An 18,272-nucleotide genomic window follows, 5' to 3' on the forward strand; every position below is an offset into this window, starting at 1 on the left:
CCCTAATGCTTCATAAGAGGTGAGCCTCCTGTTACCGCCATGTCCCATCCTTCCACAGTATTGCACGCCACCTGTGCGCTCTCTTCAAAGGGAAACCTGAAGATGAAATGGTCATTTTGCCTAACATGTTTATTTTCCTTATGGTTTGTTTTTTCCCAAATTTAAATAGTTTTGAAATTGTTCTGTTTTCTATAAATATGTTCTTGATTGATAGGAGAAGATACCGTCTTTAATGTGTGGATATCATCTTTAATTTACTCGGTGGAATAATTTGGCCCCGGTTTACATTAGCTATTTGTAGAACCATTGCTATGGATTCAGTCATGGCCCCCACCGTGATTCATATCTTGAAGTCCTAAGGCCCCATGGGGTGGCATATGGAGATGAGGCCTTCGGGAGGTAATGAGTTTAGACGAGGCCATGAAAGTGGGGCTGGGATTAGTGTCCTTAGAATAATGGACACCACAGAGCAAGCTCTTTCTCCTCTTTCTCTCTTACTCTCTCTCATACAAAGCAGAGGCCATGTGAGTGCACAGTGAGAAGGTTGCTTTCTGCAATCCAAGGGGAAAGTTCTCACCAGGAGGCACCCATGCCATCACCCTGTTCTCTGACTTTCAGCTTCCAGAACTATGAGAAAATACGTTTTTATTGTTTAAGACACCCAGTCTGGTATTCTGTGATGGCAGCTTAAGCTGACTTATACAATTATGTACGTAACTATATGACATTCTCAATTTATAATAATGGGCAATATTTATTAGTGTTTACTCTGAAACTAGTCTTAGGCTAGGTGCATTTAACTATCTTCTTATATAATATGTCTGTGTGTATGTGCACATAGAGGTATGGTTATAATATTATGCCCATTTTATGGAAAGGGAAATTATAGCATAGGTAGGTGGCAGTTTAATTGTTCAAGGACACATAGTAAAAACAGAATCCATATCCAACCCAGGCAGTTTCTAACTCCAGAGCCTATTCTATTAACTATGACATAAATTTTATCTTTGACTCTTAGGAGAAAAGTAAGGCTCAACATGGAGACCAGTGCAGATTTCACAGAAGCCTGTCAGTATCAAGCAGATATGTCTTGTCAAGAGGCCATCCTTCATTACTGAGGTTACTTCATGGAGTTATTCTAATTAACAAGTCTGAAATCTGGAAATGATGTTCCTTTAAACATTTTAAAGAAAAAAAAGTCAATTGTATGAAATGTTAAATTTTGGAAGGTCATACTGATAAGCACATTTCAAGTTTCTTAGAGCAGAAACATCTCTGACAACAGCTTCTCTGTTTTCAGAGAGAGGTAGTAGAGCAGAAGACTTCTGAGCCCAGGACAAAATTGTGACTCCTTTTTTTTTTTTTCTTTTTTCAAAGATTTGATTTATTTATTTTAGAGAGAGAGAGAGAGAGAGAGAGAGAGAGAGAAAGAGCACAAGCAGGGGGAGGGAGAGAGGGAGAGGGAAAAGCAGACTCCCCACTGAGCAGGGAGCCCAATGTGGGCCTTGATCCCAAGATCCTGGGATCAGGACCTGAGCCAAAGGCAGATGCTTAACCAACCGAGCCACCCAGGTGCCCCAAATTCATGATCAGTGCAAAATTTATTTTTGTGCAGTTTATCTTCCTCTCCCCCAGATTCCTATTTCTTGCCCCTTTTCTCTTTGCTCCATTGCCCAGTCTCTTGTCCCTTTCAGTCATGGCCCAGGGTCCCTAAACTCAAATATCCCCTCCCCAAACATAAACACATTATTAAATCAGAAAGAATCTGATTCATGTTTTCGTCTCCAGCAAGGCTACCATAAACCTACTTAAAGAACACCCTCCCTTCAGGATGCGTTTTAGGGTTCAGTGGGGACATGATACTGACCTCCCCTTTTTTTCTCACAGAGCTCCAGGACGGCACGCTCTGAGGAGGACCGAGATGGCCTGTGGGATGCTTGGGGCCCGTGGAGTGAGTGCTCACGCACCTGCGGTGGAGGGGCCTCCTACTCGCTGAGACGCTGCCTCAGCAGCAAGTAAGTCCTACACCCCAGAGTGTGGGGAGTTTGTAAGGCCCAGAGATAGCAGGTTCAATGCATACTTTTGTGATTGGGTGTATCCAGAACTTTTGGTGCTGCACAAATCCAGATGAAAGGAAGGTACCAAAAATTAAATCTGTGCATCTATAACTAGGGTACTTATATATTTTGAGGTGACAAGTAATATTCTCTCATTTACCAAGCAAATTTTGTCTGTTTTCATGTTAAAACTGGAAGGAGAATTTATGGTTGGAAATAGACTTTGTATGTTAAGCTCCATAATATCTTGGACTTGTTAAATCAGCTTAATATTATTGCAAGACTAGCAATAATATTAACATTGACAACACATTCAGTTTCTGGTAGATTCCAGTGCCATCAAGCACTTCACAAATGAGGGATATGTTGGTTTGGTGTTTCTGATGTCGCAATGGCTGGAAGTTCCCTAAGGTTATTCAGTTCAATGAATGATGAAGTTTGCACATAAAGAAATTTGGGTGAACAGAAACTGCTGTGGGAATTGGGCATGGGCATGAGGGCAGTGGGGAAGGTAGAGAGTGGCTAATGGGTTCTAAGCTGAAAGTAAAGGCCTAGAGACTTTAGAATGAAAATCTACTTGTAATAATAATGCAGAACTGTATCTTGAGCTGTGTGGTCTACAACTAGATTTTTCTCCAAACTATAAAATGCAAAGTATGATAGTAATATTTTTTAATGAAAGATTTTTATTGACACTGAAAAGGGTTACATGTGACAAGTTAAAAGTTTTGATGGAAATAATTATATATTATAAAACATGAAACAGAAGAAAGAAAAACACATATATCTGCTGATTCTTATAGACTTTTCATAAATAGCAGAAAGTAGTAAGATGTAGGTTCAGAAAAATGTCAACTTACTCTAATGAGTAAGACTTTCTTGGAGTCAAAATCCAAGTCTCATTCCTTTCTCTGTTCCCCAGGCTTGCACATGGTCTGAGAGGTAGGTGTTCCTTCACTAAATGCACTATAACTGGAGGCCATTTTGGTTCCAGGCAGATCCAGGTGGAAATGATGTACCCTGGGAAACCCAGCCAAAGGGTATATCCTACAAGAAACCAGATCAGTTCTGGTATTTAGCCACGCCCAGGTTTGGGTCTAGTCTGAAGATGGAGCTGTTGGATTGCCTCCACTAACATATTTGTTTGTCATCTTCGGAGGCCAGTTTCATATCAAACTAGATCCCTGCACTGATTAGGAAAAACAGACCTTCCATTTTTACGATTCACCTCTTATCTTAATCTTAAAGCTTCCTCCATCTGTGTGGCATGATGCTACACGGTGAGAGCACCATGAGCTATAACTGATAACACATCCATCAGTAAAGCCAAAATGTGCAAATTTTAAATGTTCCTTTTATGCAGTTTTCTCAGATTACCATGCCTACAGGAGTGAGCCAAAGCATGTGTCTCACAAAGGCTGGGAAGGAGTATATGGGAGCTTTCATACTGGTTCACTGATGCCAGTGCTACGGTGTGAGACTCTTGTACTGAGTGAGAGATGGACAAGCAACTTAAGGGATAAATTACAACCACAGATAGAACTCTATCATTTGACAAAGCATCAAGTATTGATGTTATGTGAAATTCACAACTACTCTTATAAAAATCACATAGGAACTAAGGACTCCAAATGTTAGCATTTTATTAAGATACTGTAAAGGATATCAGCTGTCATCTGCTCACAATGAATTGGAAAAGTAAAATGTCAATTCTAAAAATATAAACATATAGGCTGTATGTCCCTATCTGACATGAAACTATTGAGAAAAAAAATACATCGGGTGGCTGGGTGATAGACGTTAGGGACGGTATGTGCTATGGTGAGTGCTATGAATTGTGTAAGACTGGTGATTCACAGACCTGTACCCCTAAAACTAGTAATAGATTATATGTTAATTAAAAACAAGATTTAAAGTCCTTAAAAAGACACAAGCCTCATACCTTATGTAAGGATTTACTGGAATTATGTAATATCTCTAAATGCAAAATCTTGCTGAAGAAAAAGAGGCAGAATATGTTGTGGCCTTAAGTTGGGAGCAGATTTCTTAGATACAAAAGTAAATTCATGATCGATAAGAACAAAAAAAAAAGAAAAGAAAGAAAGGAAGAAAAATACAGTAAGTAATCTAATACAGTAAGTAAACTCACAGGAAGTTAAACTTTGTGGGGAGGGGCACACCACCAGCCCCTGGATGGTCCTCTGTGGCCTTTTTATTCATTTTGAATAGCTAATCAACTTAATGGATTTTCTCCCCTTTCCACTCCACATTTAGACATCCAAATTTCATTTGATCACCTTATACTCTTGAGAGAGATCAGAGGTTATCAATGTACATGTCCTTCGAGGCCCAGCAGAATATGTATTGTAGTCTGCTGGTAAGCATTCAAATTCAACCTAAATAAATCATATCCACTTGCTTGACCAATTTTCCAGGCGTGGTGATATGTGCTCACAGGTCACTTTTAGCTCTGATATTTTTAAGTCTATCAACTAATAATTATTCTATTCCAAATATGATAGAACTGTAAAAGCAGTTAAAGTACTCAGCTTCTATGGAATAAAGGACAACTACTCAACTTCTGGAGTTAATTATGTTCTGTGATGGCTGGGAGCTTGTGAAGAGGGTTTCTTAACTTTCTGAGTTTGAGAACTCTTCTCTGAGTGATCTTGTGAAGGGTCCAGGAAAATAAAAATCAGTGGAGGGAAAGCAGAGTGACAATATGGACAAGTATTAAATATAAAATCCTTCTTCTCACTGGCAGTGCTTGATGCTGGAGAAAAAGCCCAGACCTAGCAAAATACTGAGCAGAATCTTTTCTTTGACTTCTACTCCAACAAAGGCTCACGGAAAGTAAACAGTGCTTATTTTTCCCAATTTCTGATATTGGAGTGTTGATAATTGCCCTTACTTGCAACCCTGGTTTGAGCAATAAAGGAAGGCACCATATAAACTTTTTTCTACAGCCTTTACTAATTTCTATAAGATTATGTTAAATTTCATTGAGTAGCTCTGATAATGCCACTGTTTTTAAAATTTATTTATCTATCTATCTATTTATTTATTTATTTATTTTCTGCATAACAGTATTCATTGTTTTTGCACCACACCCAGTGCTCCATGCAATCCATGCCCTCTCTAATACCCACCACCTGGTTCCCCCAACCTCCCATCCCTGCCTGCTTCAAACCCCTCAGGTTGTTTTTCAGAGTCCATAGTCTCTCATGATTCACCTCCCCTTCCAATTTCCCCCAACTCCCTTCTCCTCTCTAACTCCCCTTGTCCTCCATGCTATTTGTTATGCTCCACAAATAAGTGAAACCATATGATAATTGACTCTCTCTGCTTGACTTATTTCACTCAGCATAATCTCTTCCAATCGCATCCATGTTGCTACAAAAGTTGGGTATTCATCCTTTTTGATGGAATTGCCACTATTTTTTTCTCTCCAAATTTTTATTTAAATTCTAGGTAGTTGACATGTAGTGTAATATTGGTTTCAGGAATAGAATTTAGTGATTCGTCACTTGTATACAACAGCCAGTTGATACAGGACTATTGCTAATCTTGCCTCACTATGTCTTCTTTTGTTTTTGCATCATAATGTCTGCTTTTGTTTTTTGTTTTTTTTTTTTTATTAGAAAACAAACTCTACCTACTTGTACTTTATGATAATTATTTTAAGTGAATTAAAAGTGTACCAGCTACCATGAGAAGCTGTTGCTTCTCTCAGATTCTTCACTTTCTCCCACCAAATACTCCAAAATAATATTTTTAACATATGCATTTTTCTGACTGATCTAGTAGTGTGTCTTGTTTAGTGGAAATTATCCTTCTTCAGTCTAAATTACTTAAGCATATAGTTTTAAATTTGATACTAAGGATCTGTCTCTGAGAGCTCTAACTTTGTCTTCGGCCAGTTAATTTAAGTTTTCCCATAAGGAGTTCCAGATGCATAAGGCACTTAAGAATACTGTGCATAACATCATATGTACCACTGTATTAGGTCTGTGCCAAAACCAAGGTCAAGGGGTAAACGGCAGTTCATTTGAAATGGCAATGAGTCAGATAGCTGGATGCTCTCAAGCGCTGTGTCAACCTTTATATTGGTGCCTGAAGAAGACTTAAAGGTCTTTTACGACATTTTTTGCTTTCTGAAATGCCAAATTAATTTCCAGACTAATATATAGTATAGATTAATAGATTAATACACTAAGAGTAGAATATTTTGTTAAATCCCAACTGATTAAATGAATGTCTCATCAGATTTATATATACCCAAACAGCAAAAAAAATGGCTTGCTTATAAAAAATGAAAGCATTTTTTTCAAGTTAATAAATTTTGTACTGAATTTTCAAGTTGAATAGAAATTTTGGAGCTGAATAAACTTACTAGATGAATAAGAAATAAAATCATCACACTGTGGAAGTGCCTAAAAAAAGAAGATTATGATATTATTCCAAAGGGATGTGGTGCCAGAATGTTGTCAATATAAATACAGAAAAATTAAAATAAACATCCTCAAGGAGTCTTATCTCACACTAATGGGGAAGATCATTCAAACTTGTCATTTCATAATAATTGTACTAAGGGAAAGTAAGCTAACTCCTCTGATATTTTTAATTGCAAACATAATTTTTCTCCCATAAAAATATTGATACTTACAGTAATATAAGCTTTAGTTAGCAAGTAATTTCTACACCATATAATAATAAATAACAAAAGAAAAATTTTAACATTAAGATTTGGCTTCTTAAACAAATATTTTTTTCTTTTAAAGTCATCTCATCTCTAGCATAATATCCAATTAAGATTCACAGGACTTGTTTTAAGAGGTTTTAGAACCTTCAGCTAAAATGAGCCCTAAAGCAAGATTTATCTGTTATTCTTCATCTAGTGTTCTATGTTATCAGCCTTGTTTTCATTGGAAATACTTGAGTTTTTGTTTAAAAGAAAGATATGCAAGTTCAGAATGGGTCTGACTTCTCATTTATGTGAGATGTTCTTTTCATTGTGTTAGGGAAGATTTCACATTTTAGGATGTTTAAGGGTTTCTGGTTGCCTTCCTTTTACTTTCAGGGTTAAAGCCTAATCTAAATATATAACCAGTACTTCTAATAGTTCTTTAATGGTCCAGATCATATATCTTAGAGGGTTGTTCTCCCCCCAACCTCACCCCCAGCCACCAAGGTCTGATCTCCTTTCAGGAAAAGAATACTGAATGTTTAGAACCAATTTATGGCCTATTTTATCCCGTAAACTTGTTTGTTAAAATTAAAAATGGTTGGAAATCTGTTTGGTGTTCATAACCCCTACTAGCCATATTGGGAATTTGTAACTCTTCATTGTCTTTTTTCTGTTTATTTAAAAAATTCCTTATTTGGCTAGTTCAGTAGCCCATTTGAAGTCTTTATTTCTCCTTAATTTCCTTTTTCTTAAGAACTACTTTATTGAGATATCTTTGACATGTAAAAAAGAACATATATATAAGGAGTACAACTTAATGTTTCAGTATATTCATACATTGTGAAAAGATCACTACAATGAAGCTAAATAATTTATGCATCACACCTACATAGTTACTGCATGTGTATGTATATGTTGAGAAGATTTAAAAGGTCTCCCCTCTCAATTTTCAAGTAAATAATATAGTATTTTTAACTGTTACCGCCATCCTATACATGAAATTTCCCAAACTCATTCATCTTGCATAACAGGAACTTTGTACCCTTTGACCAACATCTCCTCATTTCTCCCTCTCCTCTGCTCCTGGTAATTATACTTACTCTGTTTTTATGAGTTTCACTATTTCAGATTCCACTTGTAAGTGAGTCATGCAGTGCGTGTCTTTTCTGTGTCTGGCTTATTTCACTTAGAAGAATATCCTCCAGATTCTTCCATGTTGTTACAAATGGTAGGACTTCCTTCTTTGTTAAGACTAAAGAATATTCCATTGTGTGTATATACCACATTCTCTTCACCCATTTCTCTGTCAATGAACATTTAGATTGTTCCTATGTCTTGGCTATTATGAATAATCCTATAGTGAAAATGGGTGTAGATATCTTTTCAAGACCTAGATTTCATTTCCTTTGGATATATGTATTTAGAAGTGCAATTGTTGGATCATATAGTAGTTGTATTTTTAATTTTTTGAGGAACTTCCATAATCTTCCATAATAGTTTTACCAATTTACCAATTTGCTTCCTACCAACAGCATAGAAAGGTTCCCTTTTCTTTACATCTCACAAACACTTGTTACTTTTGTCTTTTTGATAATAGTCATTCTGTGGGTATGAGCTGATACCTCATTGTTGTTTTGATTTGCATTTCCCTGATAATTAATGATGTTGAGCACCTTTTCATGTGCCTGATGGCCATTTGTATATTTTCCTTTGAGAAATATCTGTTTAGGTTCTTCGCCCATTTTTTAGTTGGATTATTTTATTTTTTACAATTGATTGTAGGAGTTTCTCATATATTTTGGATAACTCTTTATCAGATACACAATTTACAAATATTTTCTCCCATTATGTAGATTGCCTATTAACTTTGTTGATTGTGTCCTTTGCTATACAGAAGCTTTTTAGTTTCACCTAGTCCCACTTATCTATTTTTGGTTTTGCTGCACGTGGTTTTGGTGTCATGACAAAATTTGCTAACACCAATGTCAAGAAGCTTTTTCCCTATTTTCTTCTAGCAATTTTACAGCTCCAGGTTTTACATATTTAAGTCTTTCATCCATTTTGAGTTGATTTTTGCATTCACTGTGGGAATAAGTGTCCAATTTCATTCTTGTGCATATGAATATCCAGTTTTCCTAACGTCATTTATTGAAGGGACTGTCTTTTCCCCCATTGTGAGTTCTTGGTGCCCTTGTCAAAGATTGGTTGACCAAATATGTGTGAGCATGCCTAAGAGTCTTTGTTTTGTTCCTTTGGTCCAAATGTCTGTTTCTTAATGCCTTGCATACTGCTTTGAGTACTATAGCTTTGTAATATAGTTTGAAATCAGAATGTGTGATGCTTCTGGCTTTGTTCTTCTTTCTCAGTATTTCTTTGGCTATTTGGGGTCTTTTGACGTTCTACCTCAATTTTAGGTTTGTTTCTCTATTTCTGTGAAGAATGTCATTGGAATTTTGAGAGGGAGTGTATTGAATGTATAGATCACTTTGGGTATTAAGGACATTTTAACAATATGGACATTCTTCCAGTCTGTGAGCATGAGTTATCTTTCCATTTATCTATGTCTTTAATTTCTTTCACAATTGTTTTTTAGTTCACAGGGTATGTCTTTCACCTAACTGGTTAAGTTATTCCTAAGCATTTTATTCTTTTTGTTGCAGTTGTAAATGGGATTGTCCCTAATTTCTTCCTCAGGTCATTTGTTATTAATGCGTAGAAATGCCACTAATTTCTATGTTGATTTTATATCCTGAAACTTTATTGACTTTATTTATTAGGTATGATAGTTTTTTGTTGTTGGAATCTTTAGATTTTTCTATGTATATGATCATGCCATCTGCAAAGATCATTTTGTTTCTTCTTTTCCATTTAGATGCCTCTAATTTCATGTTCAGTTACTTCAACTAGGACTTTTGTACTTTGTTAAATAGAAGTAGTAAGAATGGGCATTCTTGTTTATATTGGATCATAGAGGAAAAGTTTTCAGCCCCGTTGATAATGATGTTAGCTGTAGGTTGTTCAAATATGACCTTCATTGTTTTGAGCTAATTTACTTTTACACCCATTTTTAAAGGCTTATTATTATTATTATTATTATTATGAACAGATAACCGAATTCTTTCAACTCTTTTTCCTTCATCTGCTGAAATGACCATGTGGGTTTTATCTTTCATTATATTAATGTGGTGTATGAATTTGATTGATACATATATATTATACCACCCTTGCATCCCACAGATAAATCCTTTATGCTCATCCTTGTAATGTGCTATTGAAATCCATTGGCTAGAATTGTATTGATGATTTTTGCTACCATGTTCATTAGGGATATTGGCCTATAGTTTTCTTTATTTGTAGTGTATTTGTCTGGCTTTGGCACAAGACCAATACTGGCCTCATAAGATAAGTTTGGAAGTGTTCCCTCTTCTTCTATGTTTTAGAAGAGTTTAGGAAGAATTGGTATTATTACTTTTTAATGTTTAGTGGAATTCACAGTGAAACCGTTAGGTTCTGGTTTCCTTTGTTGGGAGATATTTGATTATTGATTCAATCTTCTTATTAATTATTAGTCTGAACTAGTAAACAAACAGACCAAGTCCACAATTATCAGGAAAAAAAAGAAATAATAAAGATGAGATCAGAAATGAATCAAATAGCACTGAGAAAAACCACAGAAAAATTGTTTTTTGTTTTTTGAAGAGATAAATAAACAATCAACAAACTTTTAGCTAAAGGAAAAAGAGAAGATGCAAATCAGAAATGAAAGAGAAGACATTATAATGGATGACTCAGAAATTAAAAGGACTGTAAGGGACTGTTTTGAACAATTACATACCAACAAATTGGATAACCTAGAAGAAATGGGTAAATTCTTGAAAACATATAACCTTCTAAGAGTGAATCTCCTCAATTTTCATTCATTCACTTAATAAATACTTAGTGAACAGTACCATGGATAGGCAATTATAATTAAGGATAAAAGGCCAAAAGGTCAAGCATCTCCTTTGGGGGATTTACCAAATTATTAAGTTCCTACTTGAGTTTCTACTGATTATAGTTGCAGAATATTTTCAAAAGAGAATTTCACTCAGTTCTGCAATTAGGTAATACATATGTAGCAATGGTCTTATCCCAACTGTACTTGAGAATCACCTAGACATCTTTAAAAATACACACACACACACCTGGGCCCCACTGAAAACCAATGAAACTCAAATCTCTACAGGTGAGCCCTAATCTTAATAAAATTTTAAGAAACTCTCAAAAAATTTTAGTGTATATCCAATGTTAAAATTGCTGCTTTTTTTTTTTTTAAGATTTTATTTATTTATTTGACAGAGAGAGAGATCACAAGTAGGCAGAGAGAGAGGAGGAAGCAGGCTCCCTGCCGAGCAGAGAGTCCGATGCGGGGCTCGATCCCAGGACCCTGAGACCATGACCTGAGCCGAAGGCAGCGGCTTAACCCACTGAGCCACCCAGGTGTCCCAAAAGTGCTGCTCTTTTGAAGGGGATGATAGTGAAATGATTCAGCCTTCTGGGAATTTAGAGATTGGGGCAATAAAGAAAAGAAGAGATTTTCTGATAAAGAAATTCATATAAGTTTTGATTCCTCACTCAAGATTCTAGGAAATGATCCAATCTGTAGCATAGGAAGAAAGTCCTGGGCACCAGCTTCTCAGGACATAGAAGTAGTGATTTTCCCTACACTTGTGCAAGCCAAGAAAACGACTCTTCTGAGTACTTACACAATTGTCTAGTATTAGTCAAGGTCAACCTTGCCCAAATTGGCAATGGACTAAGTGATTTCTCAAGTTTTTTTTCCGTTCCAGTTTTATGACTCTTTATGCCTCCAGGTTGTTAGTGAATGACTAAGTTAATGCCCAGTAACTGGGTATCTTATGTAGATTTACAGAGATCTACCTCCCTTTGATTCATTAAATTTCCTATCCATAGAATGGAGTTTAACTTTCTACCTTCAATTCAGCATCTATCATTACCCTTAATAGGCTTCCTAATAGTACTCGAATTCTGTCATCTGTTTGGGCCCAATATGTGCAATAGAAAAGAGGAGTTTATTTAACCTTAACTGTTTTGCTTAATTTCAGCCTCTGGGGGAGAGGGGGTTGGCAAGAAGGATGGGGCAGGCAGGAGAAGAATAAAGAGAAAGAATGAGAGATTGATAGAAATTAAAAGGACACCAGATATTATGACCAGGGATATCCGAATTGCATACACTAGGGGAAGGATACTTTACCTGGAGGCAAAAAGAATAAATATAGAATACTAAGTAACATCACATTCATGTACAATCATCAGCTGAAACCCATAACTACATAGGCCAACCTTAAGTAGCTGCACAGCCAATCCCTACCTCTGGGCTTTCAGGTAGGTCTTACGGGTCGAGACTGATATCTTTTCCTAGTGGGAGAAAGTCACCTGTTTGGGAACCTGGCTCTCCTAATAGTGTGTTTCACTGTCTCTGTGAGAACCTTTTACCTTTTTCTGTAGACTGTCCCCTTTAGTTTTTTAAACTACTACTATTGACCCCACTATTTTCTAGCTATGTGACACTGGATAGGGTTTTCAATTTTTCTGGGATTTGCTCGTTTATGATGTCAAGGGGGCAGTGCCTGGAACAGAATAGGTGTTCAATAAATATTTATATCCAACAAATGTCTAAGGTGTCCTTCAACTCTAAAATTGAATGTGTGACCCTGAGACAGAGAGCTTTTCTCCTCCACATATGCAGTCAAAACCCATTTTGCTGCCAGATAGGAAGAGGAACAAAGGCTGCTCTTAATATGAATGGTTTTAAAGAAAAACGTTGTTATTCTCCAGGCCCCCATCTTGCAACAGACATCTGGGTGATATGAGCGGATTGAAGAGCTTTTGTCTGTAGCCAAAATAATTCATAAATTCCCAGGTCCGGGGTTGTGTCGGGTGAGGTTGTGAGAGTCCTAGAGTTTCATAATATACATTTTCCTCCTGGGGAAGACGGAAAAGTTGGACTTGATGTTGCTAAAACACATTTGTTTTTATTCTCATTCTTTGCCTCTTTTGGCTACTGAGCAAATGTAAGATCATTTGCAAACCTTATGGCATGTGTATATGTATAAAAAAGTACATGTCCTTCCTGCTAGTGGATCTTGAGCCAAAGGCAGCAATCCCCCTACCCCATACCCCGCCGTCTTTCAGAGGGAACAAATGCATCATGGTAACAAATATAACTTTGAGTAAATAGGTGAAAATAAACAGAATCTGTTAAAAAAAAAAAAAAGTCGTAGCTTCCTTCCTCTGGTAACTATTTTGTTTCATTTTACACTTTTCATCTTCATTTTATTATAGAAAGATTCCAATCAGGTTTCCAGGGTCAAAACTTAGAGCAAATATTAGACCAAAAGTTCTCTGTGGTCTCCGGATAGCATTTCCTTCTGTTCTACAGCTTCTCTCTTTCTTTGACCCACTTTCCCTTCCTCCCTTCCTGACCTTCCTCTCTCCCTCTCTCCTTCCCTCTTTTCTTTACTCAGAAAATGCTCCTGGAGTGCTAACTATACACCAGGCCCTCTGCTAAGTACTGGGGCTCAGAGACATAGACGGCAGGGGGAGAAAAGCATATAAAAGAAACAAAAAACGTGTTTTGTTTTTTTAAAGTGAAAATACCCCTGGACAGCTAGAGGACTCTCCTGGTCCTTTCAAAACCTGACCACATTGTTTGTCACCTACGATATCCCTCCGTGCCCATGACCAGCTAGCAAAACTCTTACTGTTATTTAAAGTTGCATCCTTTGCTGTGTCCCTCGGTCTCACTTTGCTATACTTTCCCACCACTTTGAGTTTCCTTTCCATGACCTGGCATGTGTTAGAGTTATGTGTATGGCATTGTCCCCTGCTACATGATCAGCGTATGGGCACAGGTTTTATCGTGCTTATCTTTAGATCTTCTGCCTGGCACACAGCAGGTACCTGCCCACTTCAGTGTTGGACACATTTATTGAATAGAATATTAGGGCCAGGAACCTGTTGTAGGGCTATTTCTGGAGTTACCTCTTCTTCCATCACACTCTTGGGACACATGGGGCCCATATGGGACATCGTACTTAAAATACTATCTTTTTAAGTACTTTTCTCTCACCAGCTTGTCCCTTTGTCCAACTCCTTTTTCATGTAGTATCCAGACCATACCCACTAGTTGTTGACTATGAAGTAGACACTTGTGTGTTTTACGTGGGCTGGTGTGGATTTTTTTCCAATGAAATTATGACATAGAAAGAGTCAGAAAGGTCCTCATTTTTCTATCTTTCCCAATGCCTTTCATAGTACTGGTTCAGGTTGGAGGCTCAATAAATGTGTTAAGAGACTATGAATCTGAGAGCCTTATACAAAAGCTTGTTTGCCAGAAACCCTGCACGAGGGTTCATTTTCCCCGTCAGACTGCTTACTGTACGTTTTCTCATTAAATTTTCTGAGCGGTATGCTTGGAGCAGTTTCTGGCATCATTAGAAGTTGGGCATGATCATTGTGGTTTACATTGTCATTGTTATTGCTTTCGGCTTTTTTGATTGCACGGGCATACTCCTCATTTTCAGAACCTCAACCCATATTTGTGAGAACACAATGCCTTGTTGTAACACGCCTGTCTTTGAAGAACAGGCAGAGATATGTAAAATCATACTTGTTTGGGGGAAAAAAAAAAACCCTTGGCAGGGATTTTTGTAGTTGTAATTAAGAACACACCAAACACTCATAGTAGTAGCAAATAAACCAATTTGAAACTCAGGGGATAAACTCCACAATCCAGCCTACAATATCCTCACGTGAGTCTAAATTTTAATTGAACAGCTCTGCAGCCTCTTAGCTGCTGCTAGAGAATCTGTAAAGGTTAGAGAAGATTTCCTTAGTTTCCTATGGTAAAGAAAAGATCAAACAAGCAGAGGGAATGTCTTCTCAGAATGTTTTCTCCAAACCTACATCATCTCCATTCATATTGAATTAGTTCTTGACATGAAGTTTTAACCCCCTCTGTATGCATGAACTGAGGTCTCCAAGCTGGTAGAGTATTCAGAATGTTTTTATAATGAGAGATTAGTATAGAGCAGAAGTGGTGAATTATAAAACTAAGGTTACAAAAATATGCTGTCTATGCCAAAGGAACACTTTAAAGTCGAGGTCTCCATTTATGGCACCATTTTTAAAATTTGGGTCTCTGCCCCCCCCCCCATTCTGTTTAAGATTGCTTTGAAAATGCAGCTTTTAGGCCAACTGTTCTTTTGGCATCTGAGGCCACGTTAGAGCGTCTGGCAGATGGAGAAGAGCTAGTGCGACACTAGGGCTGTGTCTGTTCCCAGCCAGCTCACCTACTGATGGATGGTGCCTGGCAGCCTGCCTCCTTGTTGTTTGTTGTATTATTACGACAGAAAGCATTTTCAAAAGCTACATTTATCAAGCTGTCATAATAGTTTGGCTTGTGTATCTATCTACTCAGAAAAAAAAATAAATCTCTCCCTCAGCCCTAATCTGTTTGAGCCACGTGAGACATCACACGCAGAAGGGGCAGTCCAAAATGAACAGGGCATCCTGTGTGAACGTGAGGACCTTTCAACTAAATGCCTAAAAGAAGAGATATTTTTTATGCTTACATTTGAAAGTCCCACAGCACACAAGACCTGTCTTTCCCTTGTTTCAAGGGTACTTTTTCGTTGCGGGTTGTATGTGTTGCAGATGCATTATTTCTACAATTTAGGTGACTTTGTCGAAGGAAGGAGATTTAACCTCAAGGAGGAAAAACACTGAAGTTTGCCACAAAGAAGGTCAAAGAGATTTATTAATGTTTAAGATCTGTTTTTCTTTAGCAAGTATCATCGATCAAGCATTACTTGTTTGTTTTTTAAGATTATATTTATTTATTTGAGAGAGAGAGAGAGAGAAAGCACAAGCATGGGGGGGGGGGAGAAGAGGGAGAGGGAGAAGCAGACCGCCTGCTGAGTAGGGAGCCTGCTGTGGGACCCAATCCCAGGACTCAGATTACAGTCTTAGCCAAAGGCAGACACTTGACCCACTGAGCCACCCAGGTGCTCGAAACATTTCTTGTTATGGAGAATCTTGTAAGCAAGTTTCTTATTACTTGAGATAGGTCTGGGAGCTCATGGCTGTTGGAGGTGGGTAGAGAGAGATTCAAAGTCTGTCTGGAGTAAACATGCACTACTTAAATGTGTGTTAAAAATATTTCCTATCTAGTGGTGCCCAGTGGCTCAGTAAGTTAAACATCTGGCTCTTGATTTTGGCTCAGGTCATGATCTCAGGGTCATGAGTTGGAACCCTGAGTCAGGGCTTGAGATTCTCTCTCTCCCTCTCTTCTATTTCCCCCCAACCCTAACCCCTGGTCTTGCTCCTTCTCTTTCTCTCTCAAACCCCTGGTCTTGCTCCTTCTCTTTCTCTCTCAAATATTAATGTTAATAAAGCACTCACTGGGGATGCATACTAGAACATCTCCAATTATTCAGAGGTATGGTATATAATGACTATATATTGGTCATGCAGATAACCTGATTATCTGCAGATCTGTTTTTATTGAGGTATAATTAACATATAACATTGTAGAGGTTCAAGGTATACAATAAAATGTGTTGGTTTGGTGGTTTTCCCCCTCATTTTTCTCATCCTCTAGGCACCTTGCTTTTGCAATCATCAGCTCATTCTCTATATTTATAGGTCTGATTCTATTATTTGATTGTTTATTCATTTGTTTGGTTTTTTAGATTCCACATATGAGTGAAATCATACGGTCTTTGCTCTCTTCTCAGGCTGATGATTTTTCTTAACATAGGATCTTCTAAGTCTATCTGTGTTGTTCCAAATGATAAGACCTCCTCCTTTGTTATGACTGCATAATATTCCATTGCATATATACATCACATCTTCTTCACCCATCCACCAGTCATTGGATACTTAGGATGCTTCCCTATCTTCACTATTATAAAAAGTGCTGCAGCAAACATAGGGATGCCTATATCTTTTCAAATTAGTGTTTTCATTCTCTTTCAGTAAATACTCAGGAGTGGAATTATTGAATCATACAGTATTTCTATTTTTAATTTTTTGAGGAAACATCCTATTGTTTTCTACAGTGGCTGCACCAGTTTACATTCCCACCAGCAGAGCACAAGGGTTCTTTTTTCTCCACATCCTCACCAATACTTGTTATTTCTTATCTTTTTTTAGTCATTCTGACGGTTGTGAAGGTGTGAAGGGATATTTCATTGTGGTTTTGATTTGCATTTTTCTGATGAGGAGTGATGTTGAGCATCTTTTCGTGTATCTCTTGGTCATCTGGATGTCTTCTTTGGAAAAAGGTCTATTCATGTTCTCTGCCCATGTTTTAGTTAAATTGGTTTTTTTTTTCTCCTTCCTTCCTTCCTTCCTTCCTTCCTTCCTTCCTTCCCTTTTTTCTGTTGAGTTATATAGATTCTTTCTATATTTTGGATATTAACCTCTTATTAGATATAGCATAAAAATTTTAAGGCATACGACATGTTGATTTGATGCATCTGTATCTTGCAATATGATTGCCACTTTTGTTAATATCTCTCACATGTCACATAGTTATCATTTCTTTTCTGTGGTGGGAACAATTTCTCCTAGAAACTTTAAAGTTTATGATACAGTGTTTTTATCTACAATCACCAGGCTGTGCATTAAATTTCCACCATTTACTTGTCTACCAGTTGCCAGTTTGTGCCCTTAAACTACATCTCCCCAATTCCTCCACACACACAGTCCCTGATAACTACCATTCTATTCTGTTTCTGGGTAGATACTTTTTGAAGAAGGGGTGGTGCTGAACTTGCTCCTCTTGCTGGGATCAAGCACTACACCAAGAAAGTTTCCTCATGAACCAGGCTCACTTTGATTCTCATGAAAGACATTCTAAACTGGAATTAATAATGATTTAAACATGGAATAAAATGCAAAACACTGAAGGCTTACTTTTCTTAAACAAAAGAGTAAAACAGAGCTAAAGGAAAGAAGAGAACATGGGGCTTAGGGCACCCACCACTTAAATGTCCTCTGACTCCTCCTTCTCCCCTATGCAAGGCGTGATCACTGCCAACCATCTGTGATGTCCAGACTCTAGTTCTTCTAAACCCTAGGATTTATCACCGTTTTGACCCATGGATGAGGACAGTGAGCATCTGAGGATAGGTTTATACACAGTGTCCAGAGGTTCATGTAACCTCCTTATTTTTTTTTTTTAGTTTTGCAATTTTTTTAAATTTTTTTTTTATAAACATATATTTTTATCTCCAGGGGTACAGGCTGTGAATCGCCAGGTTTACACAGTTCACAGCACTCACCAAAGCACATACCCTCCCCAATGTCCATAACCCCACCCCCCTTCTCCCAACCCCCCTCCCCCTAGCAACCCTCAGTTTTGTTTTGTGAGATTAAGAGTCACTTATGGTTTGTCTCCCTCCCAATCCCAACCCTCCTACACTGTTGGTGGGAATGCAAGCTGGTGCAACCACTCTGGA

At 37.5% G+C, this 18,272-nt stretch overlaps 1 protein-coding gene across 2 annotated transcripts in view; it reads left to right on the forward strand.

Moving 5' to 3' along the window:
* LOC309846444 (ADAMTS-like protein 1) overlaps positions 1-18,272 on the forward strand; it is a 393,439-nt gene that overhangs the window by 30,627 nt on the left and 344,540 nt on the right. For both annotated transcript variants that reach the window (XM_082695353.1, XM_082695354.1), the window contains exon 2: positions 1,888-2,015. In XM_082695353.1, coding sequence (XP_082551479.1) covers positions 1,888-2,015 — 128 coding nt within the window. The remainder of the gene's footprint in view (positions 1-1,887; positions 2,016-18,272) is intronic.

Source organism: Mustela nivalis (genome assembly GCF_964662115.1).
Source record: "Mustela nivalis genome assembly, chromosome: 13".
In the NCBI taxonomy this organism is placed as follows: Eukaryota; Metazoa; Chordata; class Mammalia; order Carnivora; family Mustelidae; genus Mustela; species Mustela nivalis.